Below are 16,411 nucleotides of genomic sequence, written 5' to 3'. Positions count from 1 at the left end.
TGCTGTCCCTGAGAGGATTACCTTGAGCAACAGCCCCAAACGGCAACCCTGTGTGTCAACAAGCCAGGCTGCCCGGGCAACACCGCCCTCCAAAGGGAGAGGCCGGTGCCCTACCCCTGAGCTTTGAGGCAGGCGGTGAAGGAACCAGCCTGGAGCTTCTGTGATTCTCTTTTCCCTTGAGATTAGCAGTTTGGGGTCTTTCACAAAGGACAGAAACAAGACGTTCCTTGAAGGCAGAAAGTTGGGTTCTAACCGCTTCTGCTCGTGCAACAACAGCCATGACAATATTTGATCACTTTTGCTACTTGAACCATGGTTGAAAATATTTTTCCCTTGAAGCTACCAATTTAGTAAAGCTGCAGACTCAGACTTAGTCCGTGGTGTAAGAAAGATATCGCAGTTCCGGAGGCTGAACGTCCAAGAGCAAGGTGTCAGCAGGGCTGGTGTCCTCTGCAGCCTCTACTTCACTTGCAGGTGGCTGTATTTTCTCCGCGTCTTCACATAGTCTTTCCTCTATTTCTCTCTAACTCTCCTCTTCTTTCAATGAAAGCAGTCCTATGGGATTAGGACCCACCTCCATGGCTTCATTTAACCTTAATTACCTCTTTAAAGACCCCATCTCCAAATACAGTCATATTCCTGAGGCACTAGGGGTTAGACTTCAACATATGAATTTTGAGGGGACTCAGTTCAGCCCATAACACCTACTAAATCAGGCTTTACATTTTGACAGGATTCCCCAGGGGACTCTTGTACACATTAAAGTTGGGAAAGTACTGCCCAGTGCCTGCTTCCAGTGGATAAAACACCAGTGGGTCTATCTGGGAATGGGGCAGGGGAAAGGAGAAGGAGGCTGGAGTGGTTGTTTAGATAAACTTTCTCTCCATTCCATAAGTCTGGTAGGGTGGGAATACTCTAAACTTAAGGTTGATTCCTTCTTGAGGGGGAGTCGAGAAGCGGGGACCCTCTGCCCTTTGGGGAATGTGAGCAAGTGAGGTGAACATGTGAAGCCTGATGGACCAAAGCTGATGTGAGTCTTACCCACAGGAGTTAAGAAGTTGGAATGCTGGAAATGTGGCTCTTCTTAGCAAAGAGGTCATTTTCATCTGGTCACTGCCCGCAGGCTTCCTTTATCAAGGTGCAAGGTATGTCTCTGGTATACCCTGGAATGGGGTCCAGGAAGATACCACATTGTGTTCCTCCCCACTCTGCACAAGCACATTTACCACCTCTGTCATAGGCCTGATGCTATGGGGACAGTTGCCATGGAGATAACTCCTGTGCATGGTTGAAGCTAATCCTAACCCATACTGTCAATCATATGCTTTACACTAGAGATTTTCAAGCTGCGTTACATAAAACTATAAGGTGCTTCCAGGGTTTCATAAACATTTTATTCAAATCTCAAAAACTATACATTTATTTTTTATATTACAAAGAATACACTTGGGGGGGGGGATCAGAATATAATATGAGTATAGGCTCAGAAGTGAAGGTCCAAATTCTCATCTGACAGAGTAGAGTGGAAGGAGGAGAGAGAGAGAGATCTATGTGAGAGGGACACGTGGATTGGTTGCCTCCCGCACGCGCCTGGACCCAGATCGAGCCTGCAACAGAGGTAGGTGCCTTTGGCCAGAATTTAACTGGAGAACTGAACCTGCAATCCGAGGCTGACCCTCTAACCACTGAGCCAAATTGGCCAGGGCTAAGTTCAGATCTTTTAATATGCTTCTCAAGAAGCTAACTATTCAGAAAACTTCCTCCTCACCCCCACCCCAAATTAAAGGAAAAAAACAAGTCTTGGAAAAATAGGTAACATCTGACTTCCATGAAAGTAAAAAGAAGCAAAAAAATAAAACTCTTAAAGTATATTTTAGACTCTTAAAGTTATAACCACATAAGCTTGCTGTTACTCATAGCAAGCATGTGAGTGACATTATCCAAATACGAAAACCGTGAAATAAAAGACAATTTAGAAAAAACATTGCTTTCAGTCCATGTAATAAATGCTTTATTTTCAATTAGAGAAAGAAGTGCACACTTAATAGAAAATGTATTTTTTCCAGCCCTCATTAAATAAATGCTGAACAAATATTTTTAAAATAGAGATTTGAAGAGGCCCCAAAGTCTTGGTTTTTCCTTGACTAATTCATTGTTTCCTCCACCTAGACTGTGAGCTCCACAAGAGAGGACATTTTCGTTTGTGGCTAAATTCTCATTTGTGGAATAAATACATGAGCATAGTGCTTACTCAGCAGAATTCCAGGATTAATAAAGAATTGTTGATATTACTTCTTATAATATAGTTGTTGTAATAATAGTAACAATAACAGCCCGGCGGGTGGGGCTCAGTGGTTGAGCATCGACCTAGGATCCAGGAGATTGCGGTTCAATTCCCAGTCAGGGCACATGCCCAGGTTGCGGGCTCGATCCCTGGCACAGGAGGCAGCCGATCAATGACAACTCTCTCATCATTGATGTTTCTATCTCTCTCTCTCCCTCTCCCTTTCTCTCTCTGAAATAAATAAAGATATATTTTAAAAATAAATAATAAAATAAAACCAGGCAGCATTAGTCCTCCCACTTAAAAATAAAGTAACAATAGCAGTTAATGTCACTATTATTATCATGGTCTTTATTATAGCGAAAGGGAACTTTTGATACTGACTAGATCAGCCCCTACATTTAACAGACTATATATTGAGTAGCACCGCCGTCCCCCTCATTATGCAGACCAAGCACCTACAATTGTCCTTAGCACCTCCATTTCCCTTATCCCTGACAAACGTTACCAAACAGAGTCCTCTCTGCCTTCTAAAGCTCCTTCATGCCACCCAAGAGCATCATCCTAGTCCAACCTGTTGTCACCTCTTGTGTTCCACTACAGAATTCCACTGCAGAACTTCCAATTGTCCCCCTCATTCACTAGGCCCCTTCACAGGAGGACCATAGTAGTGCTTTCAAAATGCAAAGTAAACAACAACAACAACAGCAACCCTTTTATTATTATAGAAGGACATGTGCACTATAAATTTTTAAAATTTAAAACTTTACATTCCCACCCTCAGAGATTCCCATCATCCATACTTTAGTATATGTTTGCCCCACCTTGATAGCATGTCACAATTAGAATTTTACATTTATTTGTATGATTTTTAAAACAATGTGTTATCTTCCCCAAAGGTGATAAAACTCCCTGACAACAAGGACCTTGCCTGGTTTGCCCCAAGTATAGTCCCAAGTTTCTAGCAGAGTGGGTAACACATGTAGGTAACTTAACAAATACTCACTGAGTGAATAAATAAACAAATGAAGTGCTTGAAAAAGTAAACAATAATTTAGTATATGTATTTTGGGGTGTGTGGGCCACTCACAGCAACCCTCTCTCTTAGAATTCATTTTACAATGAGTTGGTTCATGATAGTCACATTTGTACTACATGACCCTATCCCTGATCATTCACTGGGTCACCCAACCTGGGCCAATCAGGTTGTTTTTCCTGGGCACTGGGATCTGGACTCTAGGGGCAGCCAGGAGTCAGGTGTGTCAGAATTAAGGGACTGGCAGATGCTTGGGCGGTTGGGGACTCCTTCTCTGTGGATGAAGCAGAGAGAAAAACAGTCTACAGATAGAGAAGAATAAAGCAGGCACACAGTACTAAGCAGAGATAGGAGATGGAGAAAAAGATCATGTTCTCAAAGATATGCTACTCCCTGGTTCTACTCCAAGAGGCCCAGACGTCTGAGGATGGTGGGACACCACTGTATACTGGAGATAAAGCCCACTCTCCTTTTTTAGCTGGCTCGGCTCAATTTCTAGTACGTGTAAACCAAAGCATCTCGACTAAGACGTGTTATTCATACATGAGGTGGTAAGATCCGTGAAAGTGATCATAGTAATTTGCCTAGGGCAATACATTCCTTATGACAGTCCAAATCCCAGCCAGATTCACCTAGATGGGAAAACCCATCCTACTGAGGCTTCCCCTGCCTTCTCTAGCCTATCGGGTAGAAAATGAACCAGCTATGGCCATATTTTCTGCTTGAGACAGAGAGGGCAGGATGTGAGCTGGAGCCAGACTTGACTTTAAGAGGCTTGAATCTATCACCTGAAATAGCCGTATGAATTTAAACAGAACAAAGAACAGTAATTTCTATGACATTTTTGAATAGAGAACTGAAAAAAAAAGGGGGGGGGGGCTCAAGCTAAAACCAGACTCATATTTTGGTTTGTGGCTTCAGGTTATTTAAAGGAACTGAATTTGAATTCCCCAAGGGATTTTTTTTTTCCCCTGTGCTTTTTGTCATTCAGTGGCCAACTCAGGATTTGCTGGCTTCTGGAAAATCTAGGGGATTTTGAAAAAGAAAATCTAGGGTGGCTTTTGGTTACAATGGAACTATGCAGACTGATCTTTTATAGTAAGATGATGCTGGTAAACCCCTACCAGGCAGGAATACACTTGAAGGTGTGTTCAGTAGTTGAGAGAGATGGTGTGAAACCATTCTCACTCTCATCCCAGAAGGTCTTGAAACACAGTGCACCAGTTTGGAGATCAGATGTGTCTGGTCAGTGTTAGGGATGCAGGCTAGAGTTATGTAATAATGTTTTTTCTCTGTAAATATAATTGTGTCCTTGGCCTCCTTGGTCATGCATGTTACCAGATTTTCCTCTGGTATTCCAGGGCATAGTCATTTGCTAAGACTGAAACTTCAAGTGGTTCTATAAAAAAAAAAAAAAAAAAATCTGTTGCATAATGACCCTCACCAGAGTCAAGGCTAACACTGGAAACTGAGACTCAATGGCACCGTGTAAAGAAACCTGTTGAGATTTTGCTGATGAAATTACCATTTTGGGAGTCAGAGAGAGGTGGCTTCTACCACCAGGTGGTTTGGCAAGTGGGGGAAGGGGGTTATTATTATGGCTGCAATTAGTGAACAGTGGGGCTCAGCAGGCAGGGCAGTTCTGGAGCCTCATCCTGAACTAGTAGAGAAGTCTGGCCAGCAATTTACTTCTCTCTGGAGAGAATGAAAGTTGGCCTCTCTGTCTATTCGAAATCCAGGAGGGACCATCCTCAAGACACCCCCCATACATATGTCTATTAGGGCTGATTTGAAAGACAGAGAGAGAAAGAGAGGGAGGAAGGAAGGAGAAGAGAGAAGCATGAGCTCCCTGGACTGCTGATAGTCTGTAGATTGGCAGATTATCTGTGCCGGGCCCTCCTGCTTGTCTCTGCCAGAGGTCAGCCAGGGACTGAAAGGGATACCGCCTGGGCCAGCTGCTGGAGTTAAAGATGCTAAAACCACTTTGGCCAGGAGGGGGCCCCAAATTTCATTGCAATTTGCACATCTCTGGGTAATAGTCCAGACAGACCTTACTTTACATAATAGTTATCCACCATGCTGGGGCATGGAAGGGACCAGAAATATCACCAGAGGACCCAGATATGGGAAGTGACTTCAAGGTCACAAGGCTCGGTTGTTGTCGAACAGGACTAGAACCCAGGCTGGGTAAGTCCTCCAAAACTCAGTTCAAATCTTGTTAGATGTCACTTTCATTATCAGCGTCTACAAATGTCTGTTGCGATCCCAGAACTTTAAAAAAGACAACCAGCCCTGGCCGGTGTGTCTCAGTTGGTTGAGTGTCGTCCTGTGCACTGAAAGATCACCGGTTGGATTCCTGTTCAGGACACATGCCCAGGTTGTGGGCTTGATCCCCAATCAGAGTGTATGCAGGAGGCAGCTGATCAATGTCTCTCTCTCTCTCTCTCCCTTCCTCTTTCTAAATCAATAATATAAAAAAAAAAAAATTTTTTTTTTTTAAAGTGTGCTCCTTGGAGAAAAAAAAGACAATCATTTATTGAGTCTTTTTTATATATAAAGCCCTGTGATGGGTGTGCTAAAGGGGGTGTGTGTGGCAGGTGGCCAGGGTGCTGGGTGGTGGGGGTGAGGAGGGAAAGGGTGGTGCCAGAGTCCAAGTTCATTCTCCTCAAGACCCTCATTGGCTCCTTACTGGTTTAGAAGGCACAACCCAAGCATAGCAAAGGTAAAGAACAATAAAAGATGTAAATAAAAGTTCAGTATAGTAGCGGCTGTCATAAGGCAATGCACGGTTGTAACCAAATGAACGATTAGCAATTGCCATAAACTTTCTGAGGAGGAAGAGAGAATTATACTGTGCCTTTGTTAAGCATTAACTGTTTTCAGTGCTTTCCTGTGTATCTTTGGGGCGGTCATGAAAACTACATGGGAGAGGGGGCGGGTGGGCTCTGCATATGAGGAGCAGATAGGATTTGCACGTGTGCAGACCTCCCTGGAGACATACAAGGTCCCTGCCCTCGAGGATCAGTCTACCTGGATGGAGATCTAGGGAGGGTGTGATGCTTGTGTGAATGGAGAATTGGAACAAGAGACCCTGAGTTCAAGGGAGAGCAATGTTCTGGATGTGCATGCGTTGGTAAGTGCGTAAAGCATGCTCTCTAGTGAACTCTTCTTGCCTGTGAATAGGTTCATAAGCACTGGTGCAGAAGGATGGCCGGTCTGAGATCCCCTCGCTGTGTGGCATCAGGCAACTTGCTTAGTTTCTCTTGGCCTCAGTTTGCTTCTCTGTAAAATTAGGGAATAAATAACCTCTCTGGTCCCTTCCAGTTGGGAAATTCTTAGGTTTTAAGCATCCTACAATTATGTTTTTGAAAAAATTAGATTTTCATGTATCAGTCTTTATGCATCTTTATTTTGGGTCCTCTTTCCTTTTATCCATTTGTGTGTGTATTTTTATGATTATATTTTGTCACCTGAGTTCACACAAGGTCCTTAAATTGGAGTCATCCTCAGTTCATAGATGGGGGTGGCAAAATAGGGTTCTACCGAGTCCTCTCCAGCATGACTATCTCTTTGAGCAGATGTTTTCAACACGGACCACCCAGTGTACCTACTATGTGCCAGGCGTGCTGGGATATTGAATGAATGAAACAAAGTCTGGTCTCCAAGGAGCCTTCAGCTGGTCTCAATCATTTCTGGGGAGTGCCAGGCACATGTGGGGCAGGCACTCAGTATATGTGTGCAGAACAGCAAGGAATGCCTAAGGCACTGTTGGGGAAAAAAGAGGTCAAAATGTACCCAGGAAGAAGGAGAGCCTGTACCATTTTATACTTAAAGCCTCTTGGGCATACGGTCCCAGGAGAGAAAAGAGATTTCTTCCCACAGGTATAAATAACTTCTGCCCATTTAGTCCCCAGAGACCTTGGCACCATGGGTTAGGGTAAGGACTGGCATTTAGCTGCTCCCTTCGATTGAGGAATTTGGGAGCTTGGGGGGAGTTGGAAGCACTCCATTTGTGCTTCAAGATCCTGAATTTAGGCCCAGACAGGCATGTCTCAGCTATTGAGTATCGACCTAGGATCCAGGAGATCATGGTTTGGTTCCAGGTCAGGGCACACGCCTGGGTTGCGGGCTCAATCCCCAGTCGGGGGCGTGCAGGAGGCAGCCAATCAATGACTCTCTCATCATTGATGTTTCTATCTCTCTCTCCCTCTCCTTTCCTCTCTCTGAAGTCAATAAAGATATATTTTTTTTTTTTAAAAAAAAAGACCCTAAATTTAGGAGATGTCAGGTTGTCTGGAGTTTCTTAGGCTGGAAGAAGGCCATGCATCACCTTGTAGCTGAGCAGAGTCACTAGGACAGCAGGGGAGCAGGGAACCTCCTCTCTCCTCCAGATCTCTTGCGCTTAAGGTCATGTTCAGGTCCTGATCAGAAGCAGGAGGGTGAGTGGGAAGCCACTGGTGCCTCTGAGGTGAGCTGGCTACTCTGACTCACAAGGGGACCCAGGGCAAGCCAAGCCCCCTCCTCCTTTCCCTCCAACAGATGAACACGAACCCCCCTCTTCAGGAGCTTCTCAGGCTTAATCAGCACTCTCAGGATGCTTTGTGGTCCACAGAGGACGAGCCCCTGAGTGTCACTGTGAATCCCTTTACGGTGAACCCACAGGCTGTCTTGATGCACCATCAGAGGTCCTTCCCTTGAGGGGAGCTCAGTGCTGAAGGCCTATCCTGGGCCTACCCCGCACCCGCCAGCAGGCTGGGGCGTGATGCCTGGCCTTCTCCATCACTGAGCATCGCTGCCAGGTCACCTTCTCCCAGGACCCCCGCTCCAGCATCTACAGTGGTTTTCTATCATCTTCTCTGATAGAGAAGTGTCAAGACCTAGTGTCAAGATCCCTCACAGTCTGGAATCCCCACGCCCATCCTCTTTACATCCTTCTTTGTGCCCCACCCCCCTCCCTGACCCTTCCCCCAGGTGGACACTGTCCTCCTGGCCCTCTGCCTGTCACCAGCTGGTTCAGGCTTCAGGTTACATGTCGCGTCTCCTCACTCCACCTTTTCTTCTTCCACTGATGGATCATTCATTCCACAGATTATGATACACTATTATTATTATACACTACTGTGTATAAGTTAGTGGGCTTGGCTATGGGGGAGTATAAGATAACTTAAAGCCAGTCCTTCTGCACAAGGTGCTTTCAGAGGAAATGATGTGTGTTATAGACAAATATACACACGTCCAAGCGGCTCAGGGCACATGCTGCCGGCCCGGAAGAGTTCAGAGGAGGCAGAGTATTCCCGGTGCTCCAAACTCTGCCCATCCTCCAGGGTCCAGCATAGGGACTGCCTCCTCCGTGAAGCTCTCCTTTATTACTTCAGGCTTCCATTTCCTTGAGTCCTAATGTACATTTTATTAGATAGAGTCGTAATGGTGTCCCCAATGGTTTCTCAGTTGGACTCTCTCCTTTTTGAGGGAAGGGACAAGCATCTGTCAGTGGGATTCAGTTTTCAGTTCCATAAACATTAATTGAACTCTCTCACTCTCTTCTGTCCATAACTGCCTTGTAAATGAGGGTAGCATAGGTGCTCAATCAACCCTAAAATTCTAGAATTTTAGAGAAGAAATTTAAAAAATACTTATTTTTTAAAATATCAAAATTTATACACACTAACTAGGAAAGACAAAGAACTCAAAACGCCTCCAGAATAGTAACTACTGCTGAGAGCCTGGTGTGTACGTAGGAAGGAATCTTAAAGACCATCTAGTTCAGCACCCTCATTTTACAAATGAGAACGTTAAGGAGACTAAATATTTACTCAAGGTCAAGTATTTAGATAGTGGCATCTCTTGGTGTTCTAGCATCCTTCCCCAAGAAGGTTGGGGGAATAGTGGGGTACTCCGTACCAGGCAAATGTGTGAATAAAGCCTTAGATTGGTACACGGGTTCTGACAGTGCAGAGAAGAAAATATTACTACAAGGCCATCAAACTCTTCACCCCCATTTCAGATGTTTCACCTTGGTCCGTGGTCACAAAGCTTTATCGTGATTCTGAAGCAATACAATTCATTGTGAAAACACTACCTCTTTAAATATATTTGAAACTAGAATGGGAAAAAATGTTGAAGTACCTGGGGGGGGGGGGTTGTAAATTGAACTAAACAGTAATTATGCTCTAGGTCCAGGACAGACAAGTGGCTTGGAAAGTCAGTTTTCCATGCAAGAGGGAGAGGTGGTGAGAAAGCCAGAGCCTGGGGCCAATGATGAGTTGGTCCCCAACCCAGGGAATTTTCCCACCATTGTGTGCGCCCTTCCCTCCTCCCCCGCCGGGAGGAGTGTCCCAGGGGAGCCCTGGGCTTAAGGCAGTGGTGGTGTGCAGAGTCCTGCAACCTCCCCGGTAAATGTCACAGGTTACTTACAGAGGCCCAGGTCGATGGGAGAATTCATCCTTTGTGACCCGCAGGGGGGCACGGTGGTTTAAGAAAAGAGGCTCAGGCTTGAAGGATTTAATGCTGGCCCCTTCCCCATTCCTGCCTCTTCCTGGGGGAGGGGGGGGGGGGCTGGGCAGCAACCGCAGGGTAATAAACTACTTTTCATGAAAGAGATCTGGGGGGTAGGAGTGAGAGGGGCAAGTAAAGGTGGGGACAAAAAGACACAAATCCTCTCCAAGACAGAGAGCAGGGACACACACACACACACACACACACACACGCTGGTTTCACGCCCCCCCGCCCCCCGGTCCCCCGCCCCCCCGCCCCCCCTCCCTCGGAAGCCACACAGAGTTTCTGGGCCCCGCGAAGCAGCCAGGGGTGCGCCAGGCCGCCGGCTGCTCCCTCGGGCGCTGGGGGCGCGCCGGCCCGCCCCGGCCTCTCCGGCGGGGCTGCAGCCCCCTCCCCGCCGCCCCGAGCCCCTCCCCCGGGCTGGGGCCCCTCCCCGCGCGCTTCCCCTCTCCTCTCTCCCCTCCCCTCCCTTCCTCGCCCGCCCGGCCCTGCCTCCGCCTCCTGCGCCCACAGCCTCCAGCGGCGCCGAGCCCCCCAGAGCCCGAGCGCGGCGAAGGGGCGCCGCCCGCCCCTCCCCAGGGCGCTGACAGCAGGCTCCCGCGTCCCCGCCCCGTCCCCTGGCCGCGGGACACACCCCCGCCCCTCCTCTGCTCTGCCAGTTCCCGCCGGACCCACCGGGCGGCGGAGAGAGCGGGCGGGCGACCGGAGCGCGGCGGCGGCGCGGGAGGGAGGGGAGCGCGGCAGGCCCGAGGGGAGCCGCCCGGGGCGCACGCGGCCCGCGAGCCCGGCGCGACCGTCCCCCCCCCGGTGCCGTACCTGGAGGCGCCCGGAGCGGGCAGCGGCGGGCAGGGCCGGAGTGGCGGGTGGCCCCGGGGACCCGGGAAGCAGGAGGAGGAGCCGGAGCCCGGCCGGGATGAGAAGGTGACGCCGCCGGGGGGCGCCACTCGCTTTGTGGGGGAAGATGCTCGCCTACTGCGTGCAAGATGCCACCGTGGTGGACGTGGAGAAGCGGAGGAACCCCTCCAAGCACTATGTGAGTACTGCCTACTGCCCCGAAGGACTCTGCGGGGGGGGCTGGTGGGGCTGGTCAGGGACACCCCCGGGTGGTCCCTCGCCTCTCCCTCCTCTTAAGCCCCGGAGCTAAGTGCCCACGGGGCAGCCCTGGCCTCGGGCTCCCTCTGCAGGGCTGTGACCTCCAGGGAAGCCCTTCCCAGCCTGCCTCCGCTCCCTGCCTCCCCCGGCCCCGCGTTTTCAGGGTCTGGCGTTGGAATCGCAGAGGGGCGCCCTTGTCTGTTACAGCGGCGAAGCCCTCTGTCCGCCTGAGCGCCCGTGGGTGGCGGGGGCACCGTCCAACCCTCGCTGAGCAGCTCCCTTGGGAGGGAGCCTCTTCCCGGCCCTCGCGGGGGCCGGGGCGCTCCGGCTCCCGCAGACCAGGGCGCTCCCCGAGGCTGGCCGCGGGAAAGGGAGCCCCGCGCTCGCCTCGCGCACTCGCTCTGCGCTCGGCCTCCCGGGCCTGGGCAGGGATGGGGCGGAGGGAAGCCGCGCCCCCCCTTCCCACCTCCACCCCCCGCCCCGAGCTTCGATTTCCTTCTTAAAGTCGTCGTGCCTGTCGGTATGGAGAGAATTGTGGCTTTTCCTTTTATCCCTCCTCTGGACGTGACCCTTAACCGGGTTCATTTCCTCTCGAGTGATGCTGCATCTCCAGACACGAGGAGGCAAATGTTTGCTGTGGTTTCCGAGGAACGGCTGCCCCTCCCCCCTCCTCCCCAAACTTAACGAGAAAGGGCGAAGGTTGATGGAGCCGAGCTCCGGGGGCGGGGTGGCAGGGCCGCCTTTCATCCCCAGCCCCGCCTTCCCATCCTTCACACCTTAGGAAGAGCGCTCGGTGCCCTTGACGCCCGGGGACGCCCGACTGAGCAGGCTGGGCTCCTGCGCTTGAGGCGCGAGGGACAGACAGCCGGGCATCCCAAGCAGAAGGACTGCATCTTATTTTCAAATTAGGCACTTAAAGGAGCATTTAAACTGCTCAAAGCATTAATTTTAACAATTAAAACAGGCTGTTGGTTGCTGCCCTAGACTGCACATTGATCTCTGAAATGCCTTTTATTTCCCTGTTGTAAGGGAACTGGGGTTTATGCTAATATCAGCCTCAGGGGAGTTTCTGCCTTTATCACAAATAGCTCTGAACTTTAGGTTTCTTATAGGAGGCACAAATTCCGCTGGGCTCAGGCTGGGGAAGAGGGAAACCGTGGGGGCTGGTTCCTGACTAGCTGGAGAGGTGGGTGCCCATGGGGAACATGCCTTGACATGGTCATAGAGTTGTTCCTTTTGCTTTATTAGCCTCAGCAAGCAACTTCCCTGCTTTTTAAGGAAGCTTTTTTTGGGAGGACTTGGGTCACCAGGTGGTCATCCTGTTCCGGGGACAGATGTCCCTTTGCACATCCCAGGGCTTGTTAGTTTATTATCATCAGCCTCCCTAACTTTTTTTTTTCTCAAATGTTGCAGGCTAAGTTTTAGGTATTTTTTTTTTCTAGTCCCCAGTGAAGGTTGGTACTGCTTTCAACAGATGGCACTCTCTACTCTGAGACCCAGGCAGGTGCTTTTCCAGCTCTGGATTTTAGGTGAAACATCAAATCTTACCAATCTGACAAATGATGTCCAAGATGACAGACGTAGGGCATATTGGCCACAGGCCTGGAGTGCTGGTAAGGCCACCAGGGCCCACGGCAAAGTGCTAAGAGGTGGTTAAGTGCTGGGGCTCTGAGTGACGTTGGGCAAGTTACTTAACTTACATAAGCCTCAGTTTCCTCATTTTTAAAGGGAGGATAATAATAGTACCTACTTCATAGGGTTGTTGGGAGAATTCAATGAGATCATCCATGCAAAGCACTTAGTCCAGTTCCTGGCGCATAACAAGCAGTCATTAAATGGTAGCTTATTTTTGGTGAGATTCTGACTAAGAAAGCACTTTTCAAAAGCAGCTATTAATGGTCTGGCAAAAAGGAAGAAAGATTTTGGGTTTTAAGATTGATAATAACTTGTTTTATGTGAAAAATACAAAAGAAGTCTTGTCCAAATCCCTTGAAACGATCATTTCCTCCCTTTTTACAGACAGAATGTTTCCCAGGACATCTCTGCTTCCTATGTAAAAATCGACATGTTTGGGGCAGGGGATGATGTCACTGAACAGATGGGGTCACACAGAGCCATGAACTAACGTTGTGGAAACAGTTAAAGGAGAAAGTGTTACATGTATGAAATTGTGGAGCTGGCAGGGACCCCAGGACTCATCAGGCTCAACCCCATCATTTTACAGATGAGGAAACTGAGAACCAGATGGGGTCAAGTCACTTGCAACCCAGCTAGTCACAGCACCTGGGTCTAAATGGCCTTTTGCCTATGGTGTAGATTTTGTTCATTGAAGTATCCTACACCTAGTTGGGGTTGACCAGGAAGACAAATATCTGATGGTAGCAAGAGGTTCCTAACACATTTGGGGCATACATGCATAGTGTTTAAGGAGAGGGTGCCCAGTAATAGAAAGTGTTGGTGGGGTTCACAACAGCAGAACGAGCAAGTTGCGGGGGCTGTGCCTCTGAAGCTTAGGATTTCCTTCTTTCTTGGCCCTTGCACTGTGGACACCACACACCAGAAGGTAAAGTGTTCTGGGTAAGACAGTCTGGTGTGGGTAGCTGGCAGGACACACTGTGCCCAAGTCACATATGTTCTGGAAGCCTCTGCACTGGAGAAGCATGCCTTCTTCCATCTCTCCTCCACTGATGGTGAGTTCTGAGTTTGTGCTTTGGCAAATTGCAGAGCAGAGTTTTATGGGATGTGCACATTAGCTGGAGGGAGCTGATGAGAGGCCTGGGGCCCATGTAGGAGGGGCTCTGCTGGCTCCAGTGCTGGGAACACAATGCAAAGGTTCTCTCAGGACATCCAGCAAAGGGCGCGCTCTTCCCCATGATGAGGGGAGCTGCTTGGACACCGAGGGTCTTGTGCTTTTGGTCTGTTTATGAAAGGCGGGCATGTGGCCTCCATCATTTGGATAATGCTGTCAGTCCCTGGCTTCCTTCCTCTCTGCCAAGCCCCTGCTCGGGGTGGGGTTTGGGGAGGGTGGGCTGCTGTTGCTTAGGCCTGGCTCCTTGGCATGGAGTTGGGCTTTTCTCTTAGCTTATATGAGCTGCCACTGGGGAGACCTTAGGTAAACTGGCTCTGGCCCCAGACCACTTGTGTTTAAAACGATCCTGATGGTGCTGGGTGCAAACTGCAGATGTCTTCATTTGCAAGTTTTCCACAAGGATACGGGTCCAGGTCCACAGAATTCTTTGCACTCACATGTATGTGTAGATGTATGTCAGGTCTCATGGTGGTAGAGAGAAGCTCTACTACCATGAAGGATTGACTCTGTAGAAATAATATATTCTCCCGTGTGTTTAAATCATTACAGGTTTTAGTCTTGGTTCTAGGAGCTACATTTTTAGGCATTTACCCCAGACCTGTTCATTTCTCAGCCGTTCGACTGTGGTTCCAGCCCCACTGGAGGAAGGATGTGCCACTGTGGCATGGAAAGGGTCTACTCAGGGCCAGTTCCATTAGGGAATGAGTGATATTGGGCAGAGCATGGTTGGAATCCTGCCTCTGGCTCTTCCTGGCTGTACAACCTGGGGCCAGCCACTCTGGGCTTCAGTTTCCTCGCCTGTAACCTCACAGAGCTTTGGGGAAATTGACCTGAGATAATTTGGGGTAAAGCTTCCACTCAGTACCTGGCCCCCATTGTGAGCACTCAACACACACTAGTTTCCAGCTGGTGTTCCTGGTCACCAAAACACTGAAGTACATTTAGGACCTGATAGGTGAAGCTGAGAGAAAAGGAAAGACTGAGGCAAAAAAGAAGGCCCAGCTGTTCATAGTCTGATGGGAAATTGGGCTACATGCCCCATGGAAAACACCCAACATGCAAGAGAAACACATAAGCAAGGAGCAGCTGTTCAGACCTGGATGGCTTCCTGGAGCTGATCTAGGGATGGCTTCCTGGTAAGTTGGGAAGGAATAGGGAAGGAACAGTTGGGAAAGGGGTAGAGGGGTGCTCCAGGGAAGGGCAAGGTCAGATAGGATCCTAGCTCCAAGGTCAGCACCACCCATGGGTTAACACTCTTGCCTGCTTTCTCTCTCTCTGTCACACACACGAGAACCGTTTCTTCTTCTCCAAGGAGGGAAATGATCTAGGGGTGATTCACAGGTCTGACAAGGCTCCCTGCTTATGGAACAACCAACCACATCCTTCACGGCCGTTGGAACGGGGAGCACAACCAGCCATTTATCATCGCCCTTTTTAGAGCTGAATGAGGGTTTTGGGGGGGCAAATCAGGATTGGAAGTCACTGTGTGTGGTAGAAGGCAAATGGGAAGGGAAGGGAAAAATAAACGTATTTGATGTCATAGGAGATTGGATCCAGCTCCAGAAATATAAGTGCCAGCTGCTGCATTTTCCAAAGAGATATTCCGGGTCCAGTGTGAGTTAATGGCCAGCGGAGGCTTGAATTAGAGGAGTGTTGTTAGGACTTCTGACTTTGGGTTTGCACAGCAGTCCCTTGGAAATTGCCTTCTAATTTCCTCAGCCTGAGTCACTGACGAGGCTATTTCTTGGCTAGAAAAAGTCTAACAGGCAACTTTGTTCCTCTTTTGCCTCTTGATTAAACAAATTAAAACAACTAATAGCATTATACATACAGTAGTTACACTTACTCTTCTTGAGTTCTGAGAATCCAGGAAAGGGATAATGGATTAGGACAGGGATCCAGGAACAGGAAGGGCAAGGGGTGTGTGTGGGAAATGAGGTGGAGATTCTGGCTTTGGAAATAGGTTCTGAGCCAGGGCCAGAGGTTTACTCTGCTATGGCAATTGCCAAAAATAATGGAAGCATCCAGTAGGGTGACTAGGGTTTCAGGAGGTAGATTCCCAGAGCTACGTGTGATTTCTCGCAGCTACTGCCTGTAGTGGAGTCAGTCCTAAAGGCAGGTGAATGGAGAGGTCAGGGGTCTGGACAGGAGGACAGGAGGGTGGGAGCGTGAGCCACCAGAAGGCCCCTCTCATGCCCCCAAGTAATCTCCAGGCAAGTTACCACATCAGCAAAGGAGCTGAGCAGAGACCAGTGAGGACAGAAGGGCAAGAACTAACATATACGTACCTACTACGTGCCAGGCAGTGCTGAAGTCACCTTTTAGAGGGGGTCTTATTGGAACTGCGTAACAACCACGAGAGGTACATAGGGGTTTCTATCCCCACTCTACTGATGCGGAAATTGAGACCCATAGTTCATGTGACTCTCACTCAGAATAATTCAGTGGCAAAGCTGGGATCCTCACTCTGGTCTCTGACACCCATGTCTGTGAACTTGTCGCTTTCTTCCCAGTTAGGGCTGGGTCAGGGAGAGAGGGGCATGGAAATAACGGAGGAGTCCAGGCAGCACCGCCTGAGAGGACCTGTGCATCTGGAAATCTGTGTTGTCGGAGAGCACCTGGGCTCTGGTGTCCCTGGGCTGGAATCCTGTCTCCACCATTTACTGCCATGGGACCAGTGGATGTAACTTACATC

At 49.2% G+C, this 16,411-nt stretch overlaps 1 protein-coding gene across 2 annotated transcripts in view; it reads left to right on the top strand.

Moving 5' to 3' along the window:
- The first annotated feature begins 10,742 nt into the window (after positions 1-10,742).
- SH3PXD2A (SH3 and PX domains 2A) overlaps positions 10,743-16,411 on the top strand; it is a 205,676-nt gene continuing 200,007 nt past the window's right edge. For both annotated transcript variants that reach the window (XM_016219894.2, XM_016219893.2), the window contains exon 1: positions 10,743-10,848. In XM_016219894.2, coding sequence (XP_016075380.2) covers positions 10,777-10,848 — 72 coding nt within the window. In that variant the 5' untranslated portion in view covers positions 10,743-10,776. The remainder of the gene's footprint in view (positions 10,849-16,411) is intronic.

This window comes from Miniopterus natalensis, chromosome 14 (genome assembly GCF_054644295.1).
Source record: "Miniopterus natalensis isolate mMinNat1 chromosome 14, mMinNat1.hap1, whole genome shotgun sequence".
Classification (NCBI taxonomy): Eukaryota; Metazoa; Chordata; class Mammalia; order Chiroptera; family Miniopteridae; genus Miniopterus; species Miniopterus natalensis.
This window is presented reverse-complemented; position numbering and strand designations above follow the sequence as displayed.